Here is a 20,501-nt window from a genome sequence, read left to right as displayed (position 1 = left end):
GCGTGAAAAACACGAACCCTAGTTCCTTGAGAATTAGTTTCTGGTCACGTTTATTTCTATACACTGTGTTCCAAAATAGAAAGTTGAAATGTGTATAGAAACCCTTGATTGAAGCGTGAAATAAAAATAAATATACTGCAGTAAGGTGTAGTGCGCCTTCATTTGTGATGAGTGTGTTTCGAATTGATAATGCTATTTTTCGACCAGCAAGGTAGACTTGCCAACAGTCCATTGTCTATTTTATTTGGTGTTTTTTTTCAATAAAATTTCAAGAAAGTGTATAAATGGCCGCGGAAAAAGCAACATTTCTTTCGCGGTAACCAGGATTTCGCCATATAAACATTCCCATAATATTTTATTTTATTTAAAAAAATCACTAACGAGTATGTAAGTCTGCTAGCAAGGTTAATGTTCTGATGTTGAAATCTGTAAACTCGGTCACTTTCAAGTGAAGCGATAGGGGAATAAAGAACGACACGATAATCATTATCAATAATAGCAAAACAAAGACGGGGGTCCGGACTTAAATTTGGTATGTCTAAATTTTTGCTTTAACATTTATTTAGCATTTTTATTATGTGTTTCACACGGCAAAAAGAGCCAGTCGAAGAAGCACAAAAAATGGTTAGACGCATTGATGTTTTTGAGAGACACTTCCGAAATCCGTATGCAGTGCGGTGCAGTGGGAATGTGCGAATACAAATCCATATCAGACGACGTACGTTACATAGCTACTGATTACCATAAAACTACCTTGAGGAAACTTGTCAATACATGTACAGTAATCTTGAATTTTGTGTCTATCTGGGTAACTATACTTGTAATAATGCTTGTACTTAAACTTGAAATCTAATCCACGAATAAGCGAAATTGTTTTGTGGGGTAACAAATAACTAAAATGCGAGTGAGAAAAAATCATCAAAAAACCTTGTCTCAAACTAGTAAGGTAAACATCAATAGTAAACACCTGACATTTACTTGTACAAAAGCTTTTGCTGGACCACGAAACTCTCACTATTTCCCTTACATAAAGTGAAAAGAAATACACATCATAGGAGTAAAATAACGGGAGATACTGTAGACAAACTATAGAAAAAGCCAACTAACTTTGAAGGTGTCATGCAGATGTAGTTGAAGTGGCTTTCTTTTTGTAGGCGGATGACTTTTTGGAAGCATGCGCAGATGATGATGAATTGGACAGGGGGTGTGTCAAAAGAAAATTCCGTATGTATCTATAGAGGGTATCCATTACCTCGCCGTTGAAAAAGCAGAAGATACATGCCACAAAGAATCCCTGCAATAAAAAACCGGAAAAAATTATGTGAGTATTAACAAACATTGGGACAATTGTTGTTGACAAACACACGCATGAAGTATCCAGGCAACACGAAAGGCAACGACAAATAAAACGAAACAAATCTATGACAATACGATAGCTGGTGAGGGGCGTACAGTACTTCGCTTCAAATGTACACTAAAACACCCATCGGGCTGTCTCTCAAATGACATAAATCTGAGTAACACACTACTGGAGACGCTTTTTCAGAGTAATACATCACCGACAGTATATGTTGCAATCGTTGGCGATCGATATAGATTCTTGTAATGCTAAGGGAGGGATTGAAACATTAGAAACTCGGAGGTAGGGTATGATGGTTAATGCCCTAGCACTGAAAAGGGGAAAGTTAGGGCGACTGCCTATACTAACAGATGGCACTCGAAGCCTGTCATGAATCCAATGTTTCATTGGTTGTATGTACAGTATTCATTTCATATACTGATAAGAATAGAATATATACTGCTAGAGATTTATTTCGTTGTTCTAAATTATTTTTTACTGGGAAACAATAATAGGCAGAATAGTTATTTGACATTATTCTAGTTCCATTAGTTATCTTATTTTACCTTTTTTAAAAAAAATAGTCAGTTCGATGCAACTGGCGTTTTATTCAACTCTAAACAGTTTTGTGTAAAACCATGGTTTTAGAACAGTGAAATGGAATAAGAATCCAGTATATTTAAATGTATTACATTGTAGTTATTAACACTCACCTGAAACGCGATCAAAATAGCAATAATGAGATCGTATATTTGTTTGGCCATACCAGTCTTTGCTGGCTGAAATGGCATGATTATGTAGTGCAATCCCAATAAAGGTAATAAAATGAGAGTAGCGCGCACAGCTTTCCTGAAAGATACCACATGAAAAGCAGTGATCAGTAACACAACACCGGAGATAATCTGTTGAAGAATACTGAATTGATCGATTTTCAATAAATAAACCCATGACTATATTGAATGAAACCAATCAGTTGGTATATTTGAACATAAAACTCAATTTCCTTGTGTGTTTTAAATCTCATAAGAAGAGGGCTTTACGAAAGCACAGGATGATAATGAATGCAACACGATATTTACATGACGTTTTTTTTTTTAAACGCCACTCTTTACGTATAATAATGTCGTTTAATATGCATCATTGATGGAGTGAATACTGTTGAAAAGTACTAAAATGAAGTGATCATCCCATAATATATATATAAATAACAGGCACATGCGGTATCATTATCTGATATTCATGTATGTAGACAGGGAATGGTAGACACCTTGCTCGGCGCTGATTGGCCAAGGCGTTACACACAACACAGTCATTCTTCAATAACTCTACATAGGGTCTTGGCAGGTCTTTGCTACCTCGTCAACGCGGCATACCATGGCGCACACGCCGCGTAACGCGGGTGCGCTACAATCCAAAGAGAGAGAGTTTGTATGTGACTTGAAATTCATACTTACTTATAATTGTGAGTATCCGGTGTATGCGTGGCTCTGAGTTTTGTGACCAGGACTCTTACTATATTCAGCAATAGTACAAAGTTGATCTACACAGACGAAAAGAAAATATAAATCAATTGGACGACTATCATGTAAACAGCAGTTAGCATGGTGAAAGTATACAACAAACTCACTTGGAATGTGTGTGTGTGTGGGGGGGGGGGTATATATTGCAAATACTTACTACTAGAACAGCAATGATTGGCCCAGCAATAATAAACTCATAGTCAGTACCAAAGAACCAGCACCTGGATAGAAATATACACTACACATTAGATGATATATAATGAAATGAATGATTCAGCATGTTTGGGGATTTATATGAATAACCATAACAACCATATACTTGATACAGTTGATTAAAATATGAGGCTATTAGGTTTTTTTATGGCGTTGTTTATTTGACTGGGTTGGATAGGCACAGGGTAAGCTAAATCACAATTTCCAGTTTTGTTCAAAGACATTAACGGTAATGTGACGTAAAACTTACTCTCCGTGCCCTTCAACTGCTCGCAGAATAGTGTAAATAGTTACAGGAATAAACGGCACAACTGCAAAGAAATCAATACAATTACGGTATATACTTGGTGAAATATAAAACATGGACACCCTGGAAAAACAAAGTTACAGAAGATGTAATTTTGTATTAATTATGAACGTAATCACCAATTATACAGGCGTCTACGCGCCTTGAATAGTTTTGAATGAGAAATGAGACACCCGCAAAAGATCACGCGCTTTAACCTAATCTTTTGCAGGATAAGATTATAATATTAGTTCGGATAATCCCACATATGATTAAATATATTGACTAGAAGAAGTGCGGTGTCGAGTTGCTTCCCACACACGGCCACTGCAAACAAACATTATGTTTACAGCCAGTCAATTTTATTCTCAATAAGGAATTATTTAATTAAAGTTGTCAATAATTGAGTTATTGATTGCGTATCCATGTATTGATTGGCAGCACAAAACATGGTATTTATTTTAACACGCTCGCTGGAAATGTGTGTTCTGCTAGTCAGAACACACCTAAGTGCATTATTTAGTCAAACTCTCTACCGATTCTTAATGGCTACAGGGCAGAACACATTTATATCGGTCACATTTCAGTGATAACACGACAGAGTTGTATAGATAGAAAGCACGTGTGCATTTGCACAACCCGAGGGTGGTAATATTTGATGAAATATTTAACAACAGTAACATACACCGAACAAGCCAGGAATAAACCACTTTCCTCCAGACTGTTTCTCTATCAGCTCAATGTTTTACAGACACATTCGGGTGTCTAGAATGAAGGTGCTAGGATTCCTGCACAAGTTACATATATAATAATTTATACACATAGATAAACTCACGACGGGTCAGAATCTCACTGACACACATTCAGGACATTGTTATAGATCTTACCCCATCCGAGCAGATAGTACCATATGAGTCTATTCCTATCGGAGAACACAGCTACTACGATAAGAGTGTGCAGATAGATGCCTTCACACAACATCCAGTAATAGTTTGACGTCCAGAAATATTGCATCATCACATTAAGTATTTTGCATGAAACTTGGGTACCCTGAACAAATAATGAAACAAAATAATATAATCGATGTTACCAAACTCGAAACGTGTAATTGCACTCACCAATGTCAGACATATTTAAGTAAATAGAATACACTTGTCCTGTGAATGAAATTGTATCAGACCTTTGACAACATTCAATTAAAACGACCTGGTATTCGAACACTAGAATACACTCGAGTTTCAGTTTGGCCAAATGAGAATATAATTACTCGAACAGATGTACAAGCTGTGTTATTCTGGTTATACGAGAAGACTTAGAGGAGTTGGATCAACAATACGGTAAAGGCATTCCAAATAGCCGCCTTTAGGCATTTACGTGACTACCAAATAGTCAACCTGTTACTGTTCTTAATCAATAACATCACATCAGAAGCGACAACAATACTTGTTTCATGCATTTTCCTCAAACTATTCGCAAACGCTAGCTATTAATGTTGTGAGCACGTCTAACAAAATGACCTGGATAAAAAAAAATACCTCGGAATGTTCACTGTAATTATAAAATGTGTGTTGATTGTAAGTGGAGAAGGGAAATATTAAGACAAATTCCTCCCTCTTAGAATTCTTCTGTGTTGTCTATAGTTAGAACTATACAGCATTGCGTGGATACCATGGCTTAAATATTATCGACGTTATGTCATGTGAAGAATTGTTCATACCTATCGGCAATTTTAAAACATACTGCATAAGTCAATGATATAGTACTGCATTGTTCACAAGAGACGCCGTGCCCCAATATTGCATTACGCTCGACTATAATCGGCCACGACCTTAGACAATCTAATTTTTTTAATACAGCCACTTGAGACACCGCAATCAGTAGTCGGCGAATTAACACTCACTCAAACGCAACGTGTGAATACGGTTCATACAAGCATGAAACCAAAGGAACAAGACAGGCGGCAGGTATGACGTCTCACTCGTTCAATCCGCAAAAATCTCTGAGCTAGCAATTCAAACCTCGCAGGCCTAATTACCCACCGTTGTACGTGACGTTTGATTCTGTGGTTGATTGGTTTTGAGTGAATGGTCACGGAGTCAGGGGAATATGTATTACATGCTATCATTTGATCGTAAGTTAAATCTCGGCATAAATCTTATAGGAGACCTGTTATTCCCATGTGCATGCGACTCGTGATGCTATTATGGAAATGGTTGTTCATGTATTTGATAATGACTTTTCAGAGTTCAGGGGTTTGCAATGTCTGAGACTGTGCAAGGTACTGAGTATATTTCTGTTCGCCGACAAACAAACAAACAAACAAACAAACAAACATAAATGCGAATGAATAAAACATCATTGGTGAGAAACAGTGCGCAGTAAACCGAATGATTCACTCACGATAACTGTAAGTTTTTCCCGATGATTCCGACATCCGGAGCTATTACGGTCTGTGAACACGTCGAGTCTCGCTCAACACCCTTGCGGCGTCTCCTGGAGCGAGTGAAATACGTGACTGATCGTTCGGAATCGATGAACAATACTTCTAGAAAGTGTGATTTCAGTTCAAAATAGGGAGAACTTTCACATAATTGTACCCACTTAAAACTAGTGTTACCAATACTATATAATGTATGGCTGTACGTAGACAAGACACGGTTGATGAGTGGCGACAATAACAGCCAATGATTCAACAACCACGTATTACAGACAAAGTATGCGACGTTTTTCTCCAACAGTTGCTAATTATTCACGAACCATCTGGGAATCGAACTGGCATGATTAAACTCGACGCAGAATTATCTTGGCGGTGTAACTTAAACTCACTGAAGTAGCAAGTTACAATACTAGTATGTGAATTGAAAACAAACGATCATTAAAGTCCATTTTGTCATACACACCGCAACGCAGTTGATCATGGCAAGTAGAACCATCTTGCCTAACTGACTGTTTGTACAATTATAAATACAGTCACACAGACAGACAGATAAACTTCTGAACGACGAGTTTAAGCTTGATATTTAAAAATTACCCTCTTCCTATTGTATCCTAAGCTATGCCTTTTGTGTTCGGAATGTATGCTGCAGCAGTCATATATAAGAGGTCGGACCAAAATAACATCTGTTAATTTGGCTCCTTCCCCGTTTAATCTTTCCCAGTCACTTAGGGCTCCTATTTTGTTATTTTTATTGATTCTATTATGTATATGCCATACTTGCCTCGTTATCACTTTCGAGTATGTACGGATGTTCAGCCACAATAGCAAACCATAGAGTCCAGCATATACAGTTGAAGATGAATGAAAAAAACAGATTCTTGTGCAAGGTGATTCGGGGACACGACAGGTTTCTATTACGTGGAATACAAATAATAATCGGTATCAATAATATTAGAAGAGTAATATATCACGTACGCATTAATACTTGTCAACGAGATCAGTGAACATTATAATCAGTGATGGTTACCAATCCTTTTACATACATATCTGGAGATTAGTTGCGTTTGAGGGGACTACTATTACGATTGATCTGTATTACGATTGAGTGGGACCAAGTACTCAATGTCCTTCGCGTGTATGGAGTTTTGCACAATAGAGCATGCCAATTATATTATGAGATATTTCGGACTGAATTACAATATCACAAGAGAAATGACCGAACAACTATGAATCCCAATATAATTATTGAACGAAGAGAACATACATGTCACATACGTACTTAAAGTAAAAAAAAATCACCAAGGAAACCGTTAACGATACTATAGAAATGCTGTACCCGGTATACCACACTATAAGGCCACCTAAAGGCTTGCCCTGTAAAAACAAGAAATGAAAACAAGAATATAATATAAACATATATGCACATGTGACAAAGACATAGAATAACTGTTCAAAGGGCACGCCAAAGCTCATCAATAAAAAGAAAATCTAACTTTCTGGAAATCGCTCCTACATATCAATCATAACCGTATGTTGCTATGGCAATAACATGTTGGGAAACCTTATATAATAAAAGTACGAGATTGGAAAATCGATGTTATTTTGTTTGTCGGCAATGTGATGAGGCAATATCCGACGACCTGGGATTTGATTATTACTTCTTTTTCATAATGTCCGAAGAGAGGGATTTAGCATAACAACAATAATATAATAATACTCATCTCAATGCGTTCGGATTATATTTTCTAATATTGCCCGAGAGAATGATAAAACTATAGTGCATTAAATTACTCGAGCTCATTCTTAGCGAAAATCGTACTAATAAATCTATGCCACAAATGGTCGCCGAGAACTCACCAAGAGTGGGAGAGCCAGCAATCGCGTCCGCTGTTCGAAATACTATGTATAAGTCACATGAAAGGTGGCAGTGATGGTGGGAGAGAGTGAAACAATATTTGAGGGACAAAATTAATCTCGTGGTTCTCTCACTTTGGCGAGTTCTCGGCGGCCATTTGAAAAACAAGTCTCGTGACTTTCTTGCTGCAACGAGGTATATCGCATGTCATTTGCCTCTAATATCTGTAAATCTGCATATTGCAACTACACATGTTTAATCATAGAACTTAATATCACTGATTTGGACATTATCCAGGACTGGAGAAAACATCTTCAAGATCAAAATAAATTCGTTTTTTGAGGAAATGGGCATAAATAGGCGTGGAACTATTACGTGAAGGCATGAGGTCTCCTCTCACACCAATCCATATGAGAACCTTGACTAAAGCGGCTTGGCCCGCGGCGTAAACGAAACGTACCTCAGACTCGGTAGTACCACAGTTTGTATAATTAGACCATGTATTATTCGTTTCCGGGTGAATAAACCACGTTCCATCCGGCATGCATACTCTGTGAGCTAACCCTAAAAATACGAGAGCAAAATATCAGCTTTTAAAGGATGTGTTTTCCGATTGGCACCCTGAATGATAATTTGATATGAAACATCGGGTTTAAGATGCGTCTGCGATGTTTGTGTGTCTGCCCATGACCTAATTTAGTTTATATTTTAAAACATATTACAACTTTCAATGTACATAAGTCTGAAAAGCATGAGAATTGAGATTTCGTATATACATATTGTATTCCAGATTTTTAAATTTGATACGCGGAGTAACATGAGCAACTCATCTCAACTGTTTACGCAGAACAAACCGAACAGATGAATATACGCGATAAATGAGAGACGACCGTTTACGACAAGAGTTGTGTGTCGATGACAGAAGGGTCGTTCTGATTACCAATCACCAATTAATGCCAAGATGAAACGAGTCAAAAACCATGGGACACATTCTAATCAAGTTTAAATTAATGGCCTCCCCTCAGAATTGAGGAAATGTAACAAAGGAGACATCTTCATTTGCACGCAAAGTAGCTAATTCTTAAAGACCGGCGTAACCCATGGCGACAGGTCAAAAGTATTCTCTCGGCGCGCCAAAGTTAAAGAGAAAACAACTTGGCCTATGCCACGGTTGTTTAACTTCAAATTGCATAAAACAATTGATTGAAGGTCAGAGCCATGCCAATTCCGATATGATCGTGGGGTTACGTGGATTACTATCAAATGGTGGTAAATTTCACCAATTATGTTGTGTACATCCGTCAGATCGCTTAATTTGCATACTAATTTGAATATTATTATCATAAAAGATACAGTCACGAAACACACAAGAGGCTTAAATTTGACAAGTCATTATGCGAAATAAAGCTGTATAACTATTCACCACAACGAGAGAAAAATAATTATACAGCCAGGGGCGAGATGTAAAATTCAAAATGAGATTGGATAATGAATAACATAGGAATTCATGCTGCAACACGCACGAGTCTTGCTGCCACTAGTACAGCAAGTCAGTCTGATTAACAAGACATAACATATTACCATTCAGAATTCATGAATGAAGTAATTTACAGCCGATAACAACCGAATGCTGATTTGCAGTCATAAAGCCGTATTATCCTGTCTTAACAGTCAATGTTGTAATACGTTTTAGTTCATAAGCGATGCCGATATATAGTATGCTTTGAGTACCATGGTACCTCTCATTTATGTTTATGGGCGAGAAATATGGAATCGATGTCATCATTTTATGTACCTCGCTGTAAATGATGTAACAATTATATTATTTTTCATAGCAATAAATTGTACATGTAAGAAGAGAGGCGTTATTACGACCACGGTGCTTTATCAATATGCTGCTAATTAGAAAAATAAGTTGACCTTACACTTCATTGTATATTTCAGTCGTAGCGTGTAGACATATAAACATTATGCCTAAATTTGTACAATAAAAGGAATGTTACAATCAACACTGCAATGCTATAATTTATACTTCCCATGAAAAACAAAACGCCTGAAATTAAAACACCATGGTATTTAGAACCGCCAAGCAATATGGCCAACGAGACAGTGTTTCTGTATATTCATTAACATGCTACGTTATGCAAAAATGATTGTAGTTTTCCTCTACAATCGTGGGCGAGAAATATGGAATCGATGTCATCATTTTATGTACCTCGCTGTAAATGATGTAACAATTATATTATTTTTCATAGCAATAAATTGTACATGTAAGAAGAGAGGCGTTATTACGACCACGGTGCTTTATCAATATGCTGCTAATTAGAAAAATAAGTTGACCTTACACTTCATTGTATATTTCAGTCGTAGCGTGTAGACATATAAACATTATGCCTAAATTTGTACAATAAAAGGAATGTTACAATCAACACTGCAATGCTATAATTTATACTTCCCATGAAAAACAAAACGCCTGAAATTAAAACACCATGGTATTTAGAACCGCCAAGCAATATGGCCAACGAGACAGTGTTTCTGTATATTCATTAACATGCTACGTTATGCAAAAATGATTGTAGTTTTCCTCTACAATCGTGGGCGAGAAATATGGAATCGATGTCATCATTTTATGTACCTCGCTGTAAATGATGTAACAATTATATTATTTTTCATAGCAATAAATTGTACATGTAAGAAGAGAGGCGTTATTACGACCACGGTGCTTTATCAATATGCTGCTAATTAGAAAAATAAGTTGACCTTACACTTCATTGTATATTTCAGTCGTAGCGTGTAGACATATAAACATTATGCCTAAATTTGTACAATAAAAGGAATGTTACAATCAACACTGCAATGCTATAATTTATACTTCCCATGAAAAACAAAACGCCTGAAATTAAAACACCATGGTATTTAGAACCGCCAAGCAATATGGCCAACGAGACAGTGTTTCTGTATATTCATTAACATGCTACGTTATGCAAAAATGATTGTAGTTTTCCTCTACAATCGTATGCACGGAAGAAAGAAGGATGCGTTCCTTATTACGAAGAACTGAATCAAGCATATGAACTGAAATACCGCCGTCTTCCATATCAATGGTTCCGTTGAAGATAACAGCGAAACGTCAAATATTATCCCACAAAAAATATTGATTAATCCTCTAAGTGTCGTCAGACAGGGTTTACAATTTGATTGCGGTGAATTATTCGAATGCGATAACAAACACGGCACGATAAGAAATAATACTGAGCTTGAAACATTCAAGAATTCATGTGCATGTCGATACTTACTCTCCGAATCCAATAAACTAGTCGGCTAATAACACGGGTTCAGGGCACGCGACTCGTAAATCAATGCGTATATATCGCAGGAAGCCAAGGTAATCCCACTAGATTTGCGACACAGGGATGTCTTAGAACATCCATAATGATTGGAATTTAAGTGGGACAGTAAGTCGTCATACTGAGTTTTCTGTCTGACTGACATCTCTAAATATTGTGTCTCAGTATATCACATTATTTTATAGAAAGTTTAATTTGCATAAATGAGGGATTGCTTAAGTTCAATGGCTTTGATATCCACGAACTAAAAATAAACAAGTCATTGAAAACGACACAGCCCCCGTTAATTTTAGGAAAGTTCTCTTTGTATTCGTCATATTAAAGCGGAGGGGTTGTCGCGAGCGTGTCCTTGAAACTTGAGTTCCAAGAGGCGTATACAACAGATTGTTTATTTACATCACGTGTTCCGTGTAGTAGTAATATGGCCAAAAATAAAAACAGCCTTTATTCGGCCATCTTTGATTTGATTATAAAAAAGTGACATGTATGATGTATGTGCCAAATACGAATGAAAATGGTACATAAATCGTGGAAATATAGTAGTAAGTCCAAAAAGTCAGATGGCTGTCAATCGGCCAACTTTGACCAGATTTTGAAACTAATTGTCATGGACATGCATCCTAACATGTATAAAGTACATGTATGTGCCAAATTTGAACGAAAACTGACAGAGCACGTCCAAGATATCGCGTAAAAAAACAAAAAAACAAGATGCCTGCAAGTCTACCATCTCTGATCCAATTGCGAAATAAATCGTCATGAACATGTATCCTAACATGTATAATCTATGTACCAAGTTTGAATGACAACTGACAAAGCATGTCCAAAATACAACATTTTCAAAAAACAAGATGACTGCCAGTCGGCCATTTTGAATCGAATCGCTAAACCACTGCATGTGCATATGTCCCACACGAGGTACTAGGCACATGCAAATAATGAACGGAATTGGTCCACAGGAGTCTGAAATATGACTCTGGACAGACTGAAGCACGGACGGACGGACACACGGACGGACGGACGGACAGACTCAGGAACTCACGGACGGTCGGGGACATGTATCCTAACATGTATGATCTATGTACTAAATTTGAATGAAAACTGACAAAGCATGTCCAAAATACGACATTTTCAAAAAACAAGATAGCTGCCAGTCGGCCATCTTTTATCCAATTGTGAAATAAATCGTCATGGACATGTATCCTAACATGTATAATCTATGTACCAAGTTTGAATGAAAACTGACAAAATACAACATTTTCAAAAAACAAGATGGCTGCCAGTCGGCCCTTTTGAATCGATGAGCATATGCCCCACATAAAGTACTAGGCACATGCAAAGAATGAACGGAATCGGTCCAAGGGATTCTGAGATATGACTCCGGACGGACGCACGGACGGACGGAGACCGAATTATAAGTCCCCGTTTTCGGACTTCGTCCGAACGGGGACTAATAAATAACAGTTGCAACTACGTGTATTATTGATCACCCGATGGTTTATGTTTATTGAAGTATACATGCACGCCGTATGTGTGGCTGTTAACGCGCGGAGTGCTTTATTTCTGGAACACAGACTGAACAATTAGGACAGCAATGCAATGACTGTATAATTCGTTTGGTACAGGCGCGGGCTTTTCCTCTTCAAAATACTTATAAAAACGTCATACCTCGAAAATCAAATCTCGCACCAAACTAAGAACAATATTTACGCAAAACACGAAGCAGTAGTCATTTGACTAAAACGCACGTTAGGTTATTAGTAAATACATTGCGCATTGTGTCCTGCATTATTTTACCCACAATAAATATTATTTTTTCTGTGTGAACAATTCAGCATTCAAGATAAATCACAGTTAATCCAGTAACGGTCTCAACTCCAAAATTTTATATCGAACGCATTACTGTAAAATACTTTATTTTCCCTTGGAATTTATTTCGCTATTTTCGCTGAGCGATGATTCAGTAGAAATAAAAATTCTTTTCCCTATATTTTACATTCAGTTCATCGAAAACCAGTGAAAATAAATTCCTTACAGAACACCCAAAAAAAGGCTTTTCAGCGAAAATAAATCCCAGCTTAAATAAAGTATTTTCCAGTATTACATAAATCATTTTTTATAACTCGAAGACCATCTCCGAATACTTACACTGAACCACCCTACACCCACACTGTTTGTCACCGTACCGGGCACACACATTTATAGTAAATTTTAAGATTATATCATGATGCGACTTACTTGTTGGCACGGAGTTGGGAATGAAATAAGGGCAGTTAATGAAGGCGGTGTGCCCAGCCTTGGTATCATTCCAGCATCCCCATCCATCAAACGTTCGATTGCAGTAAAGTCCTGTAAAAGCAATAAAAGCATTTTTTTTATAATTGCGTATTCGAGTCTTGACACGCCGATAATTAAAAAAATATTCTTAAAAATTGATTTCCGGAATCAGTTTGACGCGCGTACACATTAACGGTCGACACTCAGTAGATACTTGACGATAACGAGGTACATTTACTGAACAAACATTCAGTCTTGCTCTGTTTTTCACTCGTTTATAACCCAAACGAAATCATTTATTATCTCTAGGATTGGATCGTAGTGTAAACCAACATTTTACACACGTTTAATCAAAATCGTAAACGTATTGCCAACCGCAGCAGTGATAATTCCCCCATTAAGATCAATCAACCTCTTATAAGTATGATGACCGATTCTGGAGATCAGCTTGCATAATCCGCGGTAATCCAGGTACGACTTAAACAGCAGGGTTTATTCGCACGTATGTAACGGTGGATACTATGTAATCTAGCAATAAAGAACACTATTTCAGAGGATATCACAAAACGGACGAATCCTCATAAGTAACAGACCACGCGTCTCAATATATCTGACCTCTATTTGGAATGTAACAGACTCGTATAATATAACAGACACGTGTGGTTAATGTTAAATTCGTGGCATTTTTTCAAACGTGCCAATTTTTGTGACAAAATATAAAAGTTTGTCTCGAGTGAACACCTGGCGTGATATAATACATGTGATCTGTGTTTTACAGTTATCTTATACATTAACAAAATCAAATGGCACCATGTCAAACATCGCGACGACCAAAAGTCATGGATGACAGGATATATGCATATTTCAAGCGATATCATGCAGAATCAAACACCAACAAAATATGATACAAGTGCCTCTCGTTCTATGCCCTCGATAAACAACAGAGCTGTTTTATCTGAAATAAATATAGTTCAATGATCCATGTAAATGTCCCGGTTTTTTCGTGATATTCAATATACAGAAGAATTAAATTCGCCGACGCCGGGCATCAAATTACATACTAATTATCAGACAGGACTCACCGCCATCCGTCGGAAAAGGATCGGTCATCATTCTTTCCACACAGAGCTCGCGCTCGTGTGCTAGTTGAGCCTGTTGTTTTTCAGTCAGCTCAACAAATGTGTCTCCAAACCAGAAACCCTACGTGCGAAAACAAATATCCAAAGATTGTTACTATGGTAAGCATAGGTACATATCGGCAAATTAGTAAAGGGGTGAGGGGAAGGGAATCTATCTATGTGGGATGGTAAAATTGAAAGTGACCATGCATGGTAATGAGACATGCGTCGTATTACCAACGTGAATGTATAAAGATATAAAGAGAAGATAAAAGCGTGGTTAGAATACCAACAATTAGATGTTTGTTGGATACTGATGTGGGTATATAATGCGCAGTGAGTGAGTGAGTGAGTGAAACTTGTATAGGTATAACCGTGTCCTCGCTGAAATGTATGAAGTGCAGTATATATGAGATATGCGTAGGGAGAAGGGGATGACATTTGTCGGCTCAACAAGTTGGCATGTGACTACACATGCACAAGTAAGTGCACCACAACAGGACACAAGTGCTACACCTCGACAATTTGTTACCATGCGTGACGGCCGCCTTTATTTGACATGCGTTTGTGGTCTGTCAATCTACAAGTATCAACGTGCCCTACAAATACGAAGAACATACCTACATCGGGTGCTTAGACTGGGAAATACACAGATACGTCCACATTACCAGGGATATGTTAGGAATGTGCTCACTGGTGTAATCATTCACAATTTTCACACACAATTCACAATGCAATAACAATATATAAACACATTTTTTGCTAGTAACACCCGAAAAAGAAGGACAGTGCAGTTTACGCTAAAACTGTTTTTAAATTATCACAGAACACCACTCCAAAATAAATATTCAAACGTTATGATCTTGGTTATTTGGTTTTAAAACTTTTAATGCCTGCAACACTTTTTTTGTCCGTTATTATAATTATTAGTTCACCGCCCTCCCCATTAGTAATAAGCACAACAACATGACGCCGAACACTATTAATTGTGTGCCATTGTGGTTAGTAAAATGTTTTCTAGAGTTTCTAGGGATGTATCTAATCATAGATCCAGAGAGCACCACACTTGATGTGTTAGTTTTATATTTATTGTGATCGTCTAAAAACGTGTGGCTTGAACCAAAACTAATGTAAAAGTAGACAAGCTAGAAGAATAGATACAGTGGTGAATATGACTTTATCAACCCTTCTAGCTCATTCATTTCCGATAAGAACAGCGTATAGTTTATTCTGGATCGTGAATACCTCCAACCCGCACTGGTACTATGCGGCACACGTGCCTATTTTGAAACGGCCGAGCCTTCACACGTGGGAGTTGTTTATTTCGGTTTCACACGTATCCGACGTTTTGCCACAATGTCGACGCAGCACAAAATGGCGGGATGAAGGGAATGAGAATTTAGTGTGTTAGAAATATGAACAGAGCAGAAGTGAAGAAGTGCATGCTGGGAATTGCACGACAGAATACCAACAACACAGTAAACATGATAAATATGAATGAGAAGAAAAAAATGCCCGAAAAGGCTGGTATAAAATCACCAGGGTGTTTGTTACCTGTGACCAGGGGTTATCATAGTACTCAAACACGTATGAGTCGTTCTCCCCTCCATCACACAATCCAACTATCTGAATAAGGGAATGATTGGGAAAAGCAAACATTTGGAAATGGCAAAATAGGAGTGATAGAAACATACACGATTTAGATACGTTAGCAAATATAATAAGTTAGCATCGATATATATGTATATCGGATATTTATATTTATAATCTACAAGGCATTTAACTACTTTTAGATAGTATTATAAAGAAACAAATAGGCTTGCCCGGTATCCTTCGAAAGGAAAGGAAATCGTTGATAAAGGGAATAAAACAAAGGATCAAAATGCATTAAAAAAAACATATTTTTAAATCTTCAATATACATATAACTGGAATAAAAGAAATTTACGGTTATTACTATATCAAGTGATGATGGGCACTAAGTATATGCTATACTGTATCGATTTCTAAATTTTTCTGGAAACTGAAACACGACAACCGCAATCGTACGATGATCATGATGATGATGATGACAATAATAATAACAATAATAACAATAATAATAACAGCAGCAATGAAGATGATAATGTTGCTGATGGTGATGATATTGATGATGATGTTAATTTGAACAACGGTTTGACCAATAATTGCAAATTTGCTTCGATACAATGTTTTGAAAAGAGTCCACCTTACCTGGGCTAAGCAAATCACGAAAAGTACCACTCTCGGTGATATCCTGGCATCCATCTCCTGATCAGCAAACGCGGTGTCCGGGCAACGGTACGGTATTCCTGCAAAGAACGACCGAGACTTGAAGCTGTAAATAACGTGACAGGCAGGCAGGAGAGGTGACATATACAGTGAATGTAAGCACTGTTGAAAACAGTCCGTGATATTCCAAGACATACGCTCAGACTGAACGCGTTGAACGTAGTACGTGCAAATGCTGGACGCAGAGCCTCTAATTCATAACATAGGGAGAAATAGGGCGGCACTAAGAGCCGAGCATGCGCAGACCATCAAGGCGACGCAACCGAAAGAAAGCCAACGTCTTGGACGAGAATCGCATGTATTTTATGAGCAATGAGTCTTGAATCTCTATGGTCGCACATTTAACCTTGTCTGGAGTTAAACACAAACGTGTCGATTGGAAAGAGCGTATTTTGATAAGCGAAGCAATGCCGAATTGACAAATACACGAGCAACACATAATCTAACATTCCTGTACAGAAGTGTTAACTTTTGACGCTGTATTTGTTTATTATCTACTAGTATGTATTTTGAATTTTTCGGTAGGAATGACGTAACCAGTGTGCACATTGTAATTGCGGATTACATATGACGGGTTAATATTAAAGTGTCATGCTGAAAGCTGCACATGTGATCATGGGAGATTTGGTCGTGTTAGTTACGGGAATGAATAGTCCCTAAGTGCGGTGGTGTTAGTCTGATTGATGAGTATGCACACGAAAGAGTTGATAAGGGTAACACGATGTGGTAAAGTCAATAAGGAAAAAGTTCTTTTTGTGAAAATAATAATTATATTTATACAATAACGTCTTTATATAAATAATAAAAAAAAATAATTTGCGTCTACATATTTGATGATGGTTATAATTACGTATTATCTGTCACAGAATATTGAATATGGTTTAGAAATATTTAGGAATATAATAATCACGGAATACTATCCAATATTTAGTCCTTATACATTATTAATACATTGCTGAACAACAATATTTTGTACCCATCTTTGGCTATTTAGAAAGTAATTTACCCGCAGAGACACATCAAATAAATATTACATATCACAATTACTCTTTATTCATATGTAATAACGATGGCACCATAAAACCCGTCACCGGAATAAAACGTGTGTATGCCTCACTACTACAAACTGGTTTGCCATAGAATCAATAAGACGGCTATAAAACAGCAATATGTTCGGGTGTATCATTAATAGAAAACATGAATCATATACATACATCAGTGGAAATCAATAATGAAACAATCATCATTTTTTATCGTAATTGATCAAAGGTCTTTTAATATCGTTTACTATCACTTTTCTTTAGAGGAATATCAATCAATGTCTCTTTCTATATATATATATCGGTTGAGTTAATCGTCTCGGGGATAAATAACTGAATATATTCTCATATTGAATAGTACTACACGCGAAGAAAATGTCACTGTGCCGGTGGCTGAATTCAGTATTTAGTGCTCCGTTAATTTTGGACCGAATCGTCACAACGCTCAATTATCTGCATGGCTTGATAAAAAATAATTATGTAAGTTTAGTTTGTGCAATCCAGTCGTAAACAACAACGTTGAAACCGACAAAGGATATAATTAGAGAGCAATTCTGAGCATCTCAGTTTTGTATGGATTGTTGTCAAATATTTGCAGCAAAAATAACTATACATTTTTAACACCCAGATCAGATTCCAGCAGAGTAATAGAATGGTATACATGGCGCATTCTTAGATATAACCGGCATTAAACCCATTTGTTATCATTTATGGACACTTATTTTGAGAGATTTACTACTAATTACTATTTTATTAATACTTATTTATATTAATTGATATACACTAAGCAATGAGCGACTACAAAAATGTCGATTTGAAAGCCATTGCTTTCACACTTCAGCGCCATGTTGACGCTACAGAATCTCTTAGACGCCTGAGGGCGCAATTTTTAGGAAAGGTGTGTTGATAAAGTGTGGCATGTCAACAACTACAAAGTAAATAGTTTGGTCAATCATAAAAAATGGGTTATGGATTTATTGACGTATAACCGAAACTAACTTCACAAAACAAAATTTCACAAATGTTTATTGAATTCCAATGAAATCACCGGTCAATTAATAATATACCAAAGACCTCATTAATTATGGAAAACGTGAACAAACACGCCAATGAAAACTACAGGTAATTGCTCGTACGTCCCAATTACGACGTAGATTTGGGACAGTCAGATGAAACATAATCACACAACAAATTAAAAACAACAGAAAAAGAAATACGGGTATTAAACCGGGGTTGTTTTGAATGTTTCGTTTTTGTTTTTAAAGATTGGAAATTTGATTTTGGTTTTGGTCGAAAGAACTAGATTGAGTTTTGATCAGTGTTTTCCTTTTTTTAAATAATTTAAGATGATAAAGCCGAAACGACTGAGTAAACACCATTTTGATGCTGATAGCATCTTTCATCCTAAATTGCCTCCAATGTTTATTCATTTGGTTTAGCATTGCTATGGAAATAAGAACAAGTTGAAAACAAAATGCAATAAACTAAATCCAATATCAACTGAGCTTTACTGCCAAGCACTGTAAGTGTGAGGTTTAGTAATATCCAAATCGTATGAACGTTGAAAACGCTCCCACCACGATCCTAATTGTTGGGATGTGGAGAGGAAAGCAGCACTTACTAAAAATATTCACACAATTGCTAATTTCGAGTAGCATGATTTCAAATCCACTGTTCTCATGCTAGCTGTCAGTGACGTCATTATGGTCATTAACGTTTCTTTATTAGCGGTGAGACGAGTTGTATTAACTTGTATTGTGGGTCAGAACTATAGCAATGAAATTTGCGTATTAAAATTAGAGTCATTATCAGTCGATATCACTTTAAACAGAATTACGCGCCATATATACGGCCGTACTTGTTGAATATTTTTCACAAACACTACACTGAATGTTGAACCTTTCTCTCGAATACGTTGTCGTGGAACTTGAATACTGCAAACATCTATTCAGTATTACTAAACAATAGGGTATGAATTTACAATAACATACAACGTCCCAAGAAGTATAATACGGCGATCTTCTTCATATTACGTATTAATATCTTGTTATGTAACATGTACATGGTAATAGAGCTGGTCCACATCGCACTCACTCTTTCATTTATACGCAGATCCATGCACAGAGATGCCTACTGAAATCCCTTAAGTTGCTGCTTATTATTAACTATTGATGATTTCGCTTCTCTGAGACGCCCACACCGCCCACACGCCAACTCTATTTAGAGAGGGGACCTATACATGTAGTAACGATTCAAAAAAATCTTATATTATATTTGTTCACGACTGAACATTTGCCCTAACCGCCCGGCGTGACGTGTCCACAAGGGCCTGACTGACAAACGTGGCGGACAGAGCAAATACTCGGCATTTATAGCGTCACTGTTAGTATAATTGTTCCAATAAAGCGTCACTGTTTTTTTTCTCGGCTAAACTAAAACCGACTGAAGACTTTCTCAGTAACGCACTCCCTTGCTGTTGCATGTTTGAAAGATTTGTCATACACCTGTGCTGTTTTCCAATTAGAGTGTCCATTCATGTCTCAGCATGGTAACTCAGATTGACATCAGTCACTGTCCTAAATCTGTAGTTACCAGGCAACAGCCGCATTTGTCATGCCAACGTTCGGTTAGTGACTCTTCATTAATCGTGTTGCAGCAAGGTAACTGCATTGGACGTAGAAACTAAGCTTGGTTAGACTCATTTCCAGTTAGTCTGAAATATAATATACTGGCCACCGAAACCACTTGTGTGTGTATACC

The 20,501-nt window shown here is 37.1% G+C and overlaps 1 protein-coding gene across 4 annotated transcripts in view; it reads right to left on the bottom strand.

The window, feature by feature from the left end:
• Positions 1-20,501, bottom strand: part of LOC100375825 (calcitonin gene-related peptide type 1 receptor-like) — a 117,771-nt gene that overhangs the window by 7,112 nt on the left and 90,158 nt on the right. For 2 of the 4 annotated variants that reach the window (XM_085500979.1, XM_085500978.1), the window contains exons 4-16: positions 16,624-16,721; positions 15,947-16,018; positions 14,357-14,474; positions 13,236-13,346; positions 8,111-8,214; positions 7,075-7,169; positions 6,577-6,706; positions 4,246-4,408; positions 3,323-3,383; positions 3,017-3,080; positions 2,794-2,879; positions 2,053-2,188; positions 1,253-1,294 (exon numbers count right to left, since the gene is read on the bottom strand). In XM_085500979.1, coding sequence (XP_085357105.1) covers positions 1,253-1,294; positions 2,053-2,188; positions 2,794-2,879; positions 3,017-3,080; positions 3,323-3,383; positions 4,246-4,408; positions 6,577-6,706; positions 7,075-7,169; positions 8,111-8,214; positions 13,236-13,346; positions 14,357-14,474; positions 15,947-16,018; positions 16,624-16,677 — 1,236 coding nt within the window. In that variant the 5' untranslated portion in view covers positions 16,678-16,721. Of the gene's footprint in view, positions 1-1,107; positions 1,295-2,052; positions 2,189-2,793; positions 2,880-3,016; positions 3,081-3,322; positions 3,384-4,245; positions 4,409-6,576; positions 6,707-7,074; positions 7,170-8,110; positions 8,215-13,235; positions 13,347-14,356; positions 14,475-15,946; positions 16,019-16,623; positions 16,722-20,501 lie in introns of all 4 variants that reach the window. The other 2 variants (XM_085500981.1, XM_085500980.1) reach the window with 2 other exon arrangements.

The sequence above is a fragment of the Saccoglossus kowalevskii genome, chromosome 7 (assembly GCF_978046115.1).
Source record: "Saccoglossus kowalevskii chromosome 7, keSacKowa6.1, whole genome shotgun sequence".
NCBI lineage: Eukaryota > Metazoa > Hemichordata > Enteropneusta > Harrimaniidae > Saccoglossus > Saccoglossus kowalevskii.
Note: the sequence above shows the minus strand (reverse complement) of the source record. Positions and strands in the feature narration are given on the sequence as shown.